The sequence below is a fragment of the Gymnoscopelus braueri genome, assembly GCF_963280865.1.
Source record: "Gymnoscopelus braueri genome assembly, chromosome: 15".
Lineage (NCBI taxonomy): Eukaryota > Metazoa > Chordata > Actinopteri > Myctophiformes > Myctophidae > Gymnoscopelus > Gymnoscopelus braueri.
Window position 1 is genome coordinate 25,622,026 of NC_137620.1, and position 12,767 is coordinate 25,634,792.

Below are 12,767 nucleotides of genomic sequence, written 5' to 3' on the forward strand. Positions count from 1 at the left end.
ATTTGTGTCTTTGGTGTGCTGTTCTCAGTGCTCTGAAGTAGAAAGTTGTAATGGTGAAATGAAACTAATTGGCACTGTATTGTCTATTTTTACAGACTGGCAGAACACTCGACAAATGTAAGACATTTATTCTTTTTCTCTGTTCTAATGTTCAAAGTAAGGATTAATGTATAGTGATGCGGCCGCCGGCCACTGTGCATTAAACTTATTCACTATGTCTGGGTTTATTTTTCCAGTAATGACCCCCTCACTGTACATTATCCCATTTGTTACACGGCTACTTATGGGCAAAGAAAATATTGATGTTAAAAGGATTTCGTTAGCATTCAAGTTTCCTATTCAATAGTGGTCTGTTATTGAGAACAGTTGTCTGCTATCAAGAAATAAACTGCAGAATGCACTAATGCAGTAGTTGATTAATCAGAATCAAGCATTCAACAAAGCCGTGTAATAAACTACTAAAAATTTAAAATTCTATAAATACCTACTTATAGTAAATCATAGTATAGTAAGTTTGTATTTCCTGATCTTGACAATTAACTAACAATAATACAGAATTGGTTCCCAGTTATATTATTCCTACTGTAGTAATGAGTATTACTGTGTGATTTTATTAATCTAATACTTTAGTCCAGCTTCACTTCCCTCTGCCACGCTGTAGACAAGACGCTTCTTTTTCAAAGCCCCCTTTGGTTCCTCATGCTTTTCTGATCACAAAATCATAACAGCACCACTTTCATCTCCCCAAGTCAGTGTTACGTTCCTCCATAAGGGTCCAACTTATCACATTTATTTTCTTTTGATCATCTCTCACCTGCCACACACGGTCTTCACATTTTACAGTAGGTCTTTCCCCCTGTTTAACCTCCAACTGTTTTACCTCCAACTCCTTTGTGTTAAGATTATGAAATTGGATGTACAGTGCAGTATGGAGAAGCGTGAAGCAAGACTCAGTCATACTGTGCTGATGTCTTTTAGTGCTGTAGTACCCCAGTGACTAACCAGTTGTGCACCAGTCCACAATAACCAGAGCCAGCCCTTCCCTACCCTCCTAGCCTTTCCGTTTGGTTGTATGAATTGGCCTTCAGCCTCTGAAAATCTAATAGTAATTGAGCAAATGTACCCTTGCCTGAATTTAACATCACAATCAAAAGACTAACATAATTGTTATCAGGGTACGCCTGCTGAAGAGAAAATACAGTATATAGTTTTATTAGCTGAGAAATAATAATCAAGGATTCACCACATTATTGAATGTCAGTTAACACACCATTATAGATCTTCTTCATTACCACAAATCTATGATAACTCATCTCTTGACTCACCCCACTCACTCTTCACTTCTCCATTTGATTTGCATGGAAATAACTTGCCTAACATAAATGTGTGCGTGTGTGTGTGTTTGCATGTCTATATAATATGTGTCATGTTTTTGGAAGTTCCTTTGGCTCTTGTGTTTGCTGAGATTCTATTTGGCTATGGCTCGGTACACTGTGCTATGATTTAACTGTTATGATTATACATTTTCATTGTTTATTTGTAGTGAAGATAGAATGAAGGGCTAAACAAATACAAAGCTGGTCCTTCCATTGCAGATACATGTTTCAGTTTTCCATTTCTTTGGGTTAAGTGCTACTGAGTAATGTTGTCAAAGTAGCTTTGCTTGGTACAAAAAGCACAGGAATATTTTCTTTTATTGTTTTCACTGGCTTTCTTTGAAAGATACAACAACCATTCTTAATTGTTTGCATGTTATTCATTTATATTTTTCTACATGAGTTTCACATTACTACAATCTTGAGATGTCTTCATATTCCGATTCCTTTGTTTTTCCTTGTCATCCTATTTGTTCAGGTATCGTTACTGTGTGCTCACATTTGTCTGGTCTACTTTTACTTATTTCTTTAATGTCCTTGGTTTTCATTCTGTGTGTGTGTGTGTGTGGGTGTGCTGAGTCTGCGTATAAGCAAGTTATTTCCTGCTCATATCCCTTCCCATTATTCTTGTTCAGTTTGGTTTGCTTTACCACAAACTTTACCACAAAATACAACCGAACGTACAGTAGAAATCCAATTCCTCTGCTGCCCTGATGTTGAATCCATTGTGAACCTTTTTCCCTATGATCCTGATCCCCGTGCTCTGCTCCTGTCCTGACCATATTCTCCATGTCTGTCTCCTTTCATTTGAACTTTTGATTTTCTTTACTCCTTACTCGTCCTTCTTCCAAATGAAAGATGAAGAGTCGGAGACATCAGCATTGAAATCAGAGCTGATCCGAGAACCAGACCTTCTGTCCGACGTGTCAGAGATGAAGCAAGACCTGATCAAAATGACTGCCATCTTGACTGCAGATGCCACAGAGAAATCAACGTCATTAGGAGGGGGTGGCATAGAAAAGGGGGCTGAGGAGGTGTCTGGAGAGCCATTAGAAATAATGGAGAAGGACTTAGAGAAGGTCAAAGAGGACCTAGAGAAAGTCAGTGAAATACTGAGGAGTGGAATGTATGAGGGTGAGGTGGCAGAGGAGGCAGCCAAGGCAGCAAGAATGGCTGAAGAGTGGGTCCTGCTCTCAGACAGTGAGATAGAGGAGGCCAAAAACATGGCACCCTTAGAAAGCCCTGTTTTGCGTGAAACCAGGGCAAATAAAGGGGCTCCAAGGCCCAAAGCTATAAAGAACAGTGGTGACCTCAAAGAATATCTCCTCGATGCACCAGTGGGCTCTAAAGCAAAGGCTAAAAAAGAGGTGGTGGTCCAAGAAAAATTCACTGACGTTGTCCTGCGTGAAAATACCAAACCAACTACACCAACCAAATCACAGGACAGAACCACTGTCAGTGACATAAAAAAGCCAGCAAGGCGGAAGGGCAAGGAGCAAGGGCAGGCAGAGGAGTCAACAGGGGCCACTACGCAGCTAGTTGTACCCACAGATCCTGCTCCTGTGTCACCAGTATCCCCAGTGATTGAGGAGACTCCCATTGGGTCAATAAAAGACAAAGTCAAAGCACTTCAACAGAAAGTGGAAGCAGAACAAAAGAGCAAAAAGGTCACTGGTACCAAACCTTCACAGTTACCTGTTATGAGCAAACCTTCTCCAAAGGCCAAAGAAAGCCCTAAAGCCAAACAGGGCACCCCTAAGTCCCCCAAAACTGAATCCGAGAAACTTGAGGAGACAATGACAGTAAAAGAGCTAATGCAATCCTTTCAAACGGGGCAGGACCCCTCAAAGCGAAAGTCAGGGCTGTTTGAACTCAAATCATCCACTGGGGCATTACCTCAGCAAAGTATAGACTCACAAACTATCCAGTCCAAAACAATGACCAAAGCCATAACCCCCAGTGTCTCTCATGAACGAGAAGTATCTCTGGACTCAAAACCCCACAAGAAAGAATTCACTCATCAGGAGAGAGATGCTGAAAAAAAGTCAATTCCGGACCCATGCTCTGAGCTCACTGAAACTGTAGACTTTGGAAGTTGTGGCCTTGATGATAGCTCTGATAGTTCGAAACATGAAGGCGTTGCAGACTCTCTAAGTGCCAGTCCTGGGGATGGTACGTCTCATCTGAGCTCTGAGGACAGTTACAAACATGAGGGCTTAGCAACTCCAGGTACAAGCCCTGAAAGCTTCGCTCTCACTCCCAAAAATGGAGATCAGACCACGAAAACATCGGGTGACATGAAAGAGAAGTCTGCAGATTCTGGTGTGGGGACCGTTGATGACCAGCTGTCTACAGAAATGACCCTCCCTGTCTCATCCAGTGAGGCTGCAGATGACCGTACCACAAGTGAGTCTTTATCAGTAATGAGGAGCGATTCTAAGCCATCTAAGCCGCAAAAGCTTACAAAGAGAATCTCAGAGACTTTAGAAACTTTTCTTAGTGATGAGGAGAGCCCTGACGGTCAGCTAGTATTATCATTAGCTGGATCTCCAGCCTCTAGGTCATCGTCTCAGCGTCATGGAAGCTTAGAGCTGCATTTAAGACAAGACTCAGATGCCCTCAGTCCTTTAGCTGATGACTCTTTGACAATCAGCCACCGAGACTCTCTAGAGGGTAGTCCCCTGGAAGAAAACTCCTCACATAAGTCCCCAGACTCCATTGAGCCCAGCCCCACAATGGAATCCCCCTGTCGTGACTCCTTAGAAAACAGCCCTGTTGAGCAAAAGAGACAACCAGGCTTCCCCCCCACTCTAGATCAGCCTAATAAATCCTCTAGCCACCCAGAGCCCTCCAAAGCCCCAGAATTCCCCCCAGATGCTTTGCGTAGTAGGCTGCTGCGAGACCACGAGGCTAGTGCCAGTGATGACAGTTGTGAGCAGACATCTCAGATGACGAGTTCTGGTAAGAGTCCCCTCTCCCCTGAAACCCCTAGCTCTGAAGAGGTAAGTTATGAGGTAAACCCTAAAACCCCCGACCACATGTTCCTCTCTGTTCAGTCCAAACCGGCTGTTATCCCCGAAGATCCAGAGGGAGAAGATGCATCAGAGAGCAGTGAAGCTCTGAGAAAAATCACTCCTGAGGAAGAGATGTTTAAGATGGCAGCCAAAATAAAAACATTTGATGAGATGGAGCAAGATGCGAGGAGCAAAAAGAACTCTAGGAAAGATATGAATGCCTCAGCAGATCCCAGAGTAGGGGATGACAGCTGCGAAACATTAGAGCCGACAAGTGAGAAACATGAAAGTGGGCTCTCTAGGCCCAGAGAGGATTCAGAGTTAGCTAATTTTGTTGATTCCCATATTAAAGTACAACCTCCCTCTCCTTTTCCAGCAGGTTTGCATGAAGGACTCCACAGCAAAGAGGCCAAGAGTGCGACAACAACAACCAATGTCATATCAAAGGGACCTCATTCTGTCTCAGATCAGCATGGTTCAAAATCTAAAGCAGAAACTGAACAAGCACAGGAAGTCCCGCCATCGTCAGCAGCTGACAAGGAAATGACTGCTAAAACAGCAGCAGTGACTTCATGCGCTGCAAACATAACAGATGAGCAGAAGGAAGAGAGCCTGAGGAAATGCAGGGAAAACAATAGAGATGAGAGTGAAGTTAAATCCTTGGCCACTGGCAGTCCACAGGCTGTTAGTTCAGGTAGCAATGTAACAGATGAAGTGAAAGGAGATCCGAGTGGACATACAGGATCATCAGAGGCGGGACTCAGTGCTCCTGTTGTCATTGGGCAAGCAAAGGAGACATTTAAACCAGAGATCTGTATTTATGATGACACAGAAGAGGATGATGACCTGGTGGAAGCTCCCAGAACCGAGTCTAAGGGTGTCACTGCCAAAGCAGAGTCTGACCCCTGGACTGCCATGTGTGAGAACAAGGCGGCTGCTTTCGTGGATCACAGCAAAGAGCAGGATCAGATACTGAACCAGATACTGAATCTGATGGCCGACCAGCAGTCTCCACAGGCGACCCCAGACACATCCCCTGTAAGGACTCCGACAGAGGAGAGCACTCCCACCAGTGAGCCCAACCCCTTCCTGTTCCAGGAGGGGAAGCTCTTTGAGATGACCAGGAGTGGTGCTATTGACATGACCAAGAGGAGCTATGAAGAAGAGGGTGGTGGCTTTGCCTTTTTCCAGATAGGCGAACAGCCCATTGAGGAGGCAATCTTAGAAGAACCTAGGCAAGAAGTTAGTACAGCAGCAGCTGAAACCGAGGTTGCCCTCAATCTAACATTGGAGGTTAAGGTGGAGGAAGATGATAAATCAAAAGAAACCACTGATTCTCAGCATGAAGCTCATGTTGAAGATGATCAGACAACCTCCAAATCTGATGTCTCTAAATCTAAAATTCCTAGAATAGCCGTTTCAGCCTCAGCCAAACCTACAAAGATAGATCAAACTTCACCTGAAGCTGTAGAAGCGAAAACAAATAAAAATCCACAGGAAGGCCCCTTAGACGCTAGTTCCTCTGATCCAATGATAACAAATGTACAGACAGCAGAAAGCACAGTAACCAGATCTGTGTACTCTGAACAGGGCCAGGAGTCCTCTGATTCCTCGCCAGAGGAACCACAGTCAGTAATAGAAGCACCCAAATCATCAGGAAAGTCCAAAGAAACTACATCCACTAGTGTGAAAAAGACGCCAGCCAAAACCCAATCTAAGGCAGTTTCTCAAGGTCGAGGTCAATTGTCAACCTCCTCTTCATCTCATGCAACTTCCTCTACAACCATTCTTAAGAAAGAGTCTTCTTTCACTGCTGAGTCCAAATCTAGAATTCCTGTCAAGGCGGGCTCTCAAAAGACAGATTCTATGGCCAAGCGTACTGAATCTGCCTATGAAAGAAAGCTTAAAGTCCCTGTAAAGAAGGACAGCAGGAGAAAATCTGAGACAGATGCAGGTCCCTATGTGGATGGCAAAACCAAGACATCATCTTTCAAAGCCAAGAGTTTTTGTGAAGGGGATTCCTCCAGGCCATCTGCTAAAAAGGAACAGGGCCGACCATTAAGCGTCGAGTCCGCAAAGTCTAAGGGTTTCCAGTCTAGACTGCCAGTCCGAGGCAAAGCTGGTCAAATCTCCCACACGTCAACACCCACTAAAGAAAAACGTGGACCACGCAAACTATCTGTTGAGTTCTTTGAAGAAATAAGTGATGAAGCTGCAAAACTTGTGGCGAGATTGGCACAGGCTGAGAAAGACAAAGAGCAAGAGGCTTCAGCTGCCTACTCAGATGATGAGAGCAGTCTAATAGATCCCTCAGTCATTGAAAAAGAAACTTTCCCTGAAATGCAGTTCCCTCCGTCAGGAGACGTCTTTCCTATTAGACCATTGTGGGATGACCCTGTTGAGACACAGATGCAGCGAATCCCAGACGATAAAGTCCGAAGTCAAGGTACCCCCCTTCTCTCGGGGCACATTCTTGTGCCTCAGTAGTATTCTATAGTCGTGAAGGTGCCGCCTCTCTTTCTGTCATAGTTTAACATCTTTTTAGCTTAGGACTCTGTGGCTGTGTTGCTTGAACTGTGTTTGTGTTTGTGACGTGTCTATCTCTTTCCTTCTATGTGTTCTTAAAATCTCAAGATTGAATTAAAGTCTTTATTGTACTGAAGCTATTTAAAGACTGTTATCGAGAGATTCAAAAAGAAATAATTTCAAATTGAAACTATGCCAAAACATTTTTCAGGAATTAGGGTTAGTTAGTCAATTTAGTAGTGATTTTTTTTATCCATAGTCAGAGGGTATGTGATGGCCATCTATGACAAGTGTTTACCACCCTCCAATTGTTTTAGCTTTGATATAATTAAATAACTGTTACTTTTAATAAAATAAACCAGTGTGATACTTTTAAAGTAGATGTGTGCCAACCTCAAGGTCAAGTCCACTTCCAAATTCCCCACACCACACAAGAAAAGAAAGCCAGTGAAGATTTCTTATGTACTTGATGGAAATTAGTTTGACGTATTTTGGTGATCCTTGCGGTTCTGGCTGCTCATGGCTGTCTGGTGGTATTTGCAGTAGATCCACAGGATGAAGCAGAGAGGAAAGAGCAGCGGTTGGCCATCATTGCCGACCACCTGGGCTTCAGCTGGACGGGTGAGTGTCTGTATGTCTGTATGTGTCTGTCCTTTGAAAGTAGACCAACTACAGATCATATTGCAACATGCAAGACATCACGAAACAGAACCACCTCTGGCCATGAGACTATTAGCCTACCACACTAGATGACTTATACGGCTTCATTCACAAGTACCACATGTAGATCAATAGCTAAAGACACCTTTATTTGACTAAATACAAGTCTTATGTTATTATAGCTGAGCACTCGCATCCACAGAGGCAACCAGAGGAAGCGCAGCTGCTCCACATCTAGACCTATATTACACTCTGTGTTTTACCCAAATATGTTGGGTAGCTGAAAACTGTCTCTCAACAACATTTCCGTCTGAGCTAACAAATACTACACACACTCTATCAATATCACCATCTCTGTGATCAAACATAATCTCTCTGTCAGAGTCGGAATCAACTTTGTCATCACATCACATGATGACAGAGTGGTTTATTGTCTCCGCCAGGCCGAAGGCATGGCGAGAGAGTATGTTTTACCCCTTGTCCGTCCGTGTGTGTGTCCGTGTGTGTGTCCGTCTGTCACCAGCTAATCTCCGGCACCGTTGGCCCGGTCGCTCCGAAACTGTGCACACACACTCCCTGGATGCCAATTCAGAACCTCTGCCCCAAATCTTTCACATGGGCCTGTTATAGCGCCACCAGGAGGCCGATTTGTGCAAAACCCATTTTTTAATATTACTCCTACAAATTTTATCCAAACGTCATGCAAATCGGTACACAGTATCACTATAGTCATGTGATCAACACGGATCTGTCCGATTTCCCATATTCCATCCTCATTGCCTAAGGTTGGCTTCCAAAGTTTGCAGGATTGGTCCGTTTTGAACAAAAAGCCTCAAAGTATACACACAGCTTGGGATTTCCGTGAAATTTCACACGCACATTCCCACTAGGCCGAGGAAGAAATGCCACCCTTCTCACATTGGCCTGTTATAGCGCCACCAGCAGGTCTAATTTAGCAAAACACATTTTTGGAACAAAATGCCTCAAATCATGAATGCAGTGTCAATGCAAGAATAAATGGCACGGTTGGCACCCTTTTCACATTGGCCTATTATAGCGCCACCAGGAGGCCAGAATAACGTACCTGACCTGGTGGAGACCTGTGCTCCGAGGAGCACTTTTTCTAGTTATAGTTTTTTTCTGCATATGATTGCTTTTTCTGTAAAGCACTTCTGCTTTATTTATTGTTTGTAAAGCACTTTGAGCTGCATTCATGTCATGAAAGGTGCTATATAAATAAAGTTTAATATTATTATTACAGGAGGGTGAAATGAAGTTCTCAAATGTTGCAGTCACAGAAAGAGTTAGAATTGGAAAGAGCTAATAAGCTAATAAATTAAAATATACAAAAGTCCAATATACATCTGGTGCATCATTTAAAAAATGTGCAATGGATAGTCACTACGGATGGCAGAAATGCTTCTTGTGCAGGTGGAAAACATCTGGGATCTAAAAATAGCTGCAGGTATATAAAATCATAGTTTAATGGGCATTGTTTAGTGGAAATACAACATAGCAACAGGGCTCAGCGCACTTGTGTCTGCTGAAAACCTAATTTACTGCAGTACATGCAGTACAATCATGTCAACATGTGTTATATCAAGCAAACATGCACATATGATGACAACTTTGAGATGTTGAGGAGTATTCAAAACATTCCTTGGTGTTATAACCATTTGTTTTCTGTTCCCCAAAGAGCTTGCACGTGAGCTGGACTTCAGTGAGGAGAGGATAAACCTGATAAGGATTGAGAACCCCAACTCACTACAGGACCAGAGCCATGCCTTGCTGAGACTGTGGACAGAAAGGGAAGGAAAAGATGGCACAGGTTTGTGATAGTGATAGATAGTATTCATAGATAGTATAACATTTTTAAAACTTGTCCAAACTAGCAAAAAAAAATCTGATCTACTGTACACACGTCACAACGCATTGTGAATTTGTAGATTGACAATTCTTCACTACTTTGTGGGGCACTGTCGTACTACAAAGTATAAAATGGGGCATTCATTTATTTTAAAAAAAAAACATAAAAAGATGGTATCTTTGATACAATGATATCCCTTTTGGTAATTTGTGATCATTTTTCCACAGAAAATACATTGATAAAAAGACTGACAAAGATCAATCGAATGGACATTGTTCACCTCATTGAAACCAAGATGACCAAGTCCACAGAGGATGAGACATCATCACACACTTATGCAGAAATAGAGAGAACTATAGCGCTGGATCATCATAGTGAAGGTACTGTACATAAGCTAATGTTGGCTTGATGTAGATACAATTGATACAATTGTATCTAGAGAGAAATGATTTACCAATCACTATACTGTACCACTTCTTAGGTTTTTCTGCCCTTCATGAGGACTTTGACAGTCCCAGGCCAGGCAGACGTTCAGAATCCACAGCCAGGAGTCCAGGCTCTGGAAGACAAGTACCCATGGTGTCAGCAGAGGACCTGTCCTCCAGCTTGTCATCGCTCCAGGAGACGACGGGACGGTCAGAGACGGACGCGTTAGCAACAGGCCTCCTGAGAAATGCTCAGAAGGAGAAACGGCAAAAAGAAATGGAAATAACATAGTAAGTATAATGGGATCGTTAATGAGCATGACAATTTTTTTGAGGTGTGGTGTGGAGGGATGTTTTGTGGTTTTAAGATACCTTGAGAAGGCGCTCCGGTCGTGCAGTGGTAAAGTGCCTGCCCACCACCACAGAGGTTGTGGGTTGGAATCCACCGTGGTGCATCTGGCTTTGTCGAGCGTCTATTTTTTCTTTTTTTGTCGAGCGTCTTTATGAACACAATTGGCCCGTGTTCGGGGGAGGGAAGGCGGGGCGGGAGGGTGATATCACTGGACATAATCCTATAGACTGGGGAGGCACCTGTCAGCAGGGAGTGTTGGGCGGGAGGAGTAGGGCGAAGGCTCTACGTCCTCCCGGTGGGGGCTCCTCACTGGCAGGTGAGTCAGTAGGGTACAACAGCAGTGACAACACACACATGTGTATTCGGGGAAAAAGCAACAAAAGAAATCCACTGATAATATTTTGTATCTGTTGTGGGGACTAACCATTACAAACTCTCTTTTCTCAGCACATCGCAAAGAGATTGTGAAGAAGCAACGGAATCGGTACATCAGGGAAATCTAAAACGAGTAAGTCCTTTCTTCACATTGTACCGCACCTCCCCCTACCAGCTCCGGTCCCATGTGATAGATCCTGTGTACAAAGGGGCACCCAAATTATCTGGCCAGGTTACCCCTCCTCTGTATCCCACTGTTGAGCCAGCTGAAGAGGTGGCGGAGGAGGAAGGGGCTGTGGGTGGAGAGGGATGGAGCTTGGAGTGTCTACAGATGACCCGTCCTGAATATGGCAGTCATTGGTTGTCACCGGTGACTTGGCGAGAGTCATCCAACCATTCTCGAACAGGTGTATGTGAAAGTCGCCCGTTGTCCATGACGGATTTTGGAGATAGTTTGACAGAGTCTGATCAGGCTGAACCAGATTTCAGTGAACTGGCTATGGAATTGAAGGGGACTGAGAGCATCTCAGCAAAATGTTTTACAAGTAGCATTACACATGAAGTTAGGACTGAAATATTGTCTTTGCCTGGTGAACATCTCACTGCTGCTAATATTGGATTAGAATCTAAGCAGGCCCAACCAGCAACCATAAGACAGGCTCTTTCAGAGGAGCATTTGAATGAAGTAACTCGTCGACTGTACGGTGTCCTTTATGGGTCTGACGTTGATTTGACGGCTTCAGATACTGAAAGCGTACCGCTGGAGGCTAAGGACACATCCAGTGAAGAGTCAATCCAAGCTACATTGGGGATGGATGAAGTTCAGCTGGCTGTTGAAGTTACAGAGGTTTATGAAGCCATTTCCCAAACCTGTAAGCCTGCAAATGATACTACCACATTACTACAAACATTGCCCCGTATTATCTGTCCAATTTCAGTGGTTCAAACAACGAATTCCATGGTCTCAACAGCCTTCATTCAGGTGTCACATGACTCAACTGCCAAGCCCATAAAGGAGCTAGAAAGTCCTCTAGTAGTTGATCCTCAATCAGGCAAATCTCTCATGCAAGGGGTTGAGTATAGTTTTGAGATAACATTACCACTCATGCAGGATGGAACTCGAAATGCAGATATAGCCTATATAGAAAAGGCAGCAGATTCACAGTCCTCAACATCAATATACGATAAACAGGCCTGTAGGCCCCTGACACCTGAATCAGGTCTAAATAGGTCCCCATCGCCCGAATTGGCCTCAGAGTACATTCTTGAACTCCAAAGGTCATCTGATAGATCATCTCTTGAATCTATGACATCTGCCGATAAGTGTTGGTTGGTATCACCCGACTCAGCAATACATATGAATCGTCCATCCACTCCTGACATGTCAGTACTACTGACAGAGAGTAGAGCCTCATCACCAGACTCAATATCTTCAACAAAGGAACTAAGTTATATATTGCCTGACTCCCCTATACCTCAGTTTAGGCCCTTGTCTCCCCTTCCACCCGCTGTTGTTCAATGGGAAGGACAAGCCCTGCTGATTGCAACAGATGCTACATCCACGTTGCAAACATCTGAAACAGAGGAAAGGTCATTGACACCAATGGTTCCAAACAAAAAGCCATTTGGAAGGCCACTTTCACCAGACAGCGACTACAGTGGTGGTAGATCCATTTCATCTCAGTCTTTAACTTTTGACATGGAGGACAGGGTACTGTCACCAGAGTCTGTCATTTTAAAAAAGGATCAATTGCTGTATACATCAGAATACAAAACAATCTCCCTTGACTTAACCATACCAGACCTCAGAGCAGAATTACCTACAGAAGACGCATCCCCATCACCTGTCGAGTCAATCTCTGAGTTTGATGATGACTGGGTTGTTGTGTCTGTGTCCGACACTGAGGAAACAGAGGAAAGACCTCTTTCTCCAGAGTCTGCAGCTGACTACAAACCTATGTCACCTGACTCAGCAATGTCGATGGCAGAAGGCAGAGTGTCATCTCCTAACTCTGAGTTATTTTCATCTGATGTCATTTCAAATCCCTCAGAACGTCATACAAAAGCAGCCGAGTCCACATTACCTTTACCTTCTACAGCAATACAAGTGCCTGAGTATGAACTTGTGTATGATGCAGAGCTGTGGAAGTTGATTTCTCAACTCCATGATCC

At 43.8% G+C, this 12,767-nt stretch overlaps 1 protein-coding gene across 1 annotated transcript in view; it reads left to right on the plus strand.

Moving 5' to 3' along the window:
- ank2b (ankyrin 2b, neuronal) overlaps window positions 1-12,767 on the plus strand; it is a gene marked incomplete at its 5' end in the record, with an annotated part of 109,875 nt that overhangs the window by 79,013 nt on the left and 18,095 nt on the right. The window contains 6 exons of the mRNA XM_080451935.1: window positions 96-117; window positions 7,460-7,537; window positions 9,273-9,404; window positions 9,671-9,823; window positions 9,925-10,159; window positions 10,668-10,728. Of these exons, the coding sequence (XP_080308061.1) occupies window positions 96-117; window positions 7,460-7,537; window positions 9,273-9,404; window positions 9,671-9,823; window positions 9,925-10,159; window positions 10,668-10,728 (681 nt within the window). The remainder of the gene's footprint in view (window positions 1-95; window positions 118-7,459; window positions 7,538-9,272; window positions 9,405-9,670; window positions 9,824-9,924; window positions 10,160-10,667; window positions 10,729-12,767) is intronic.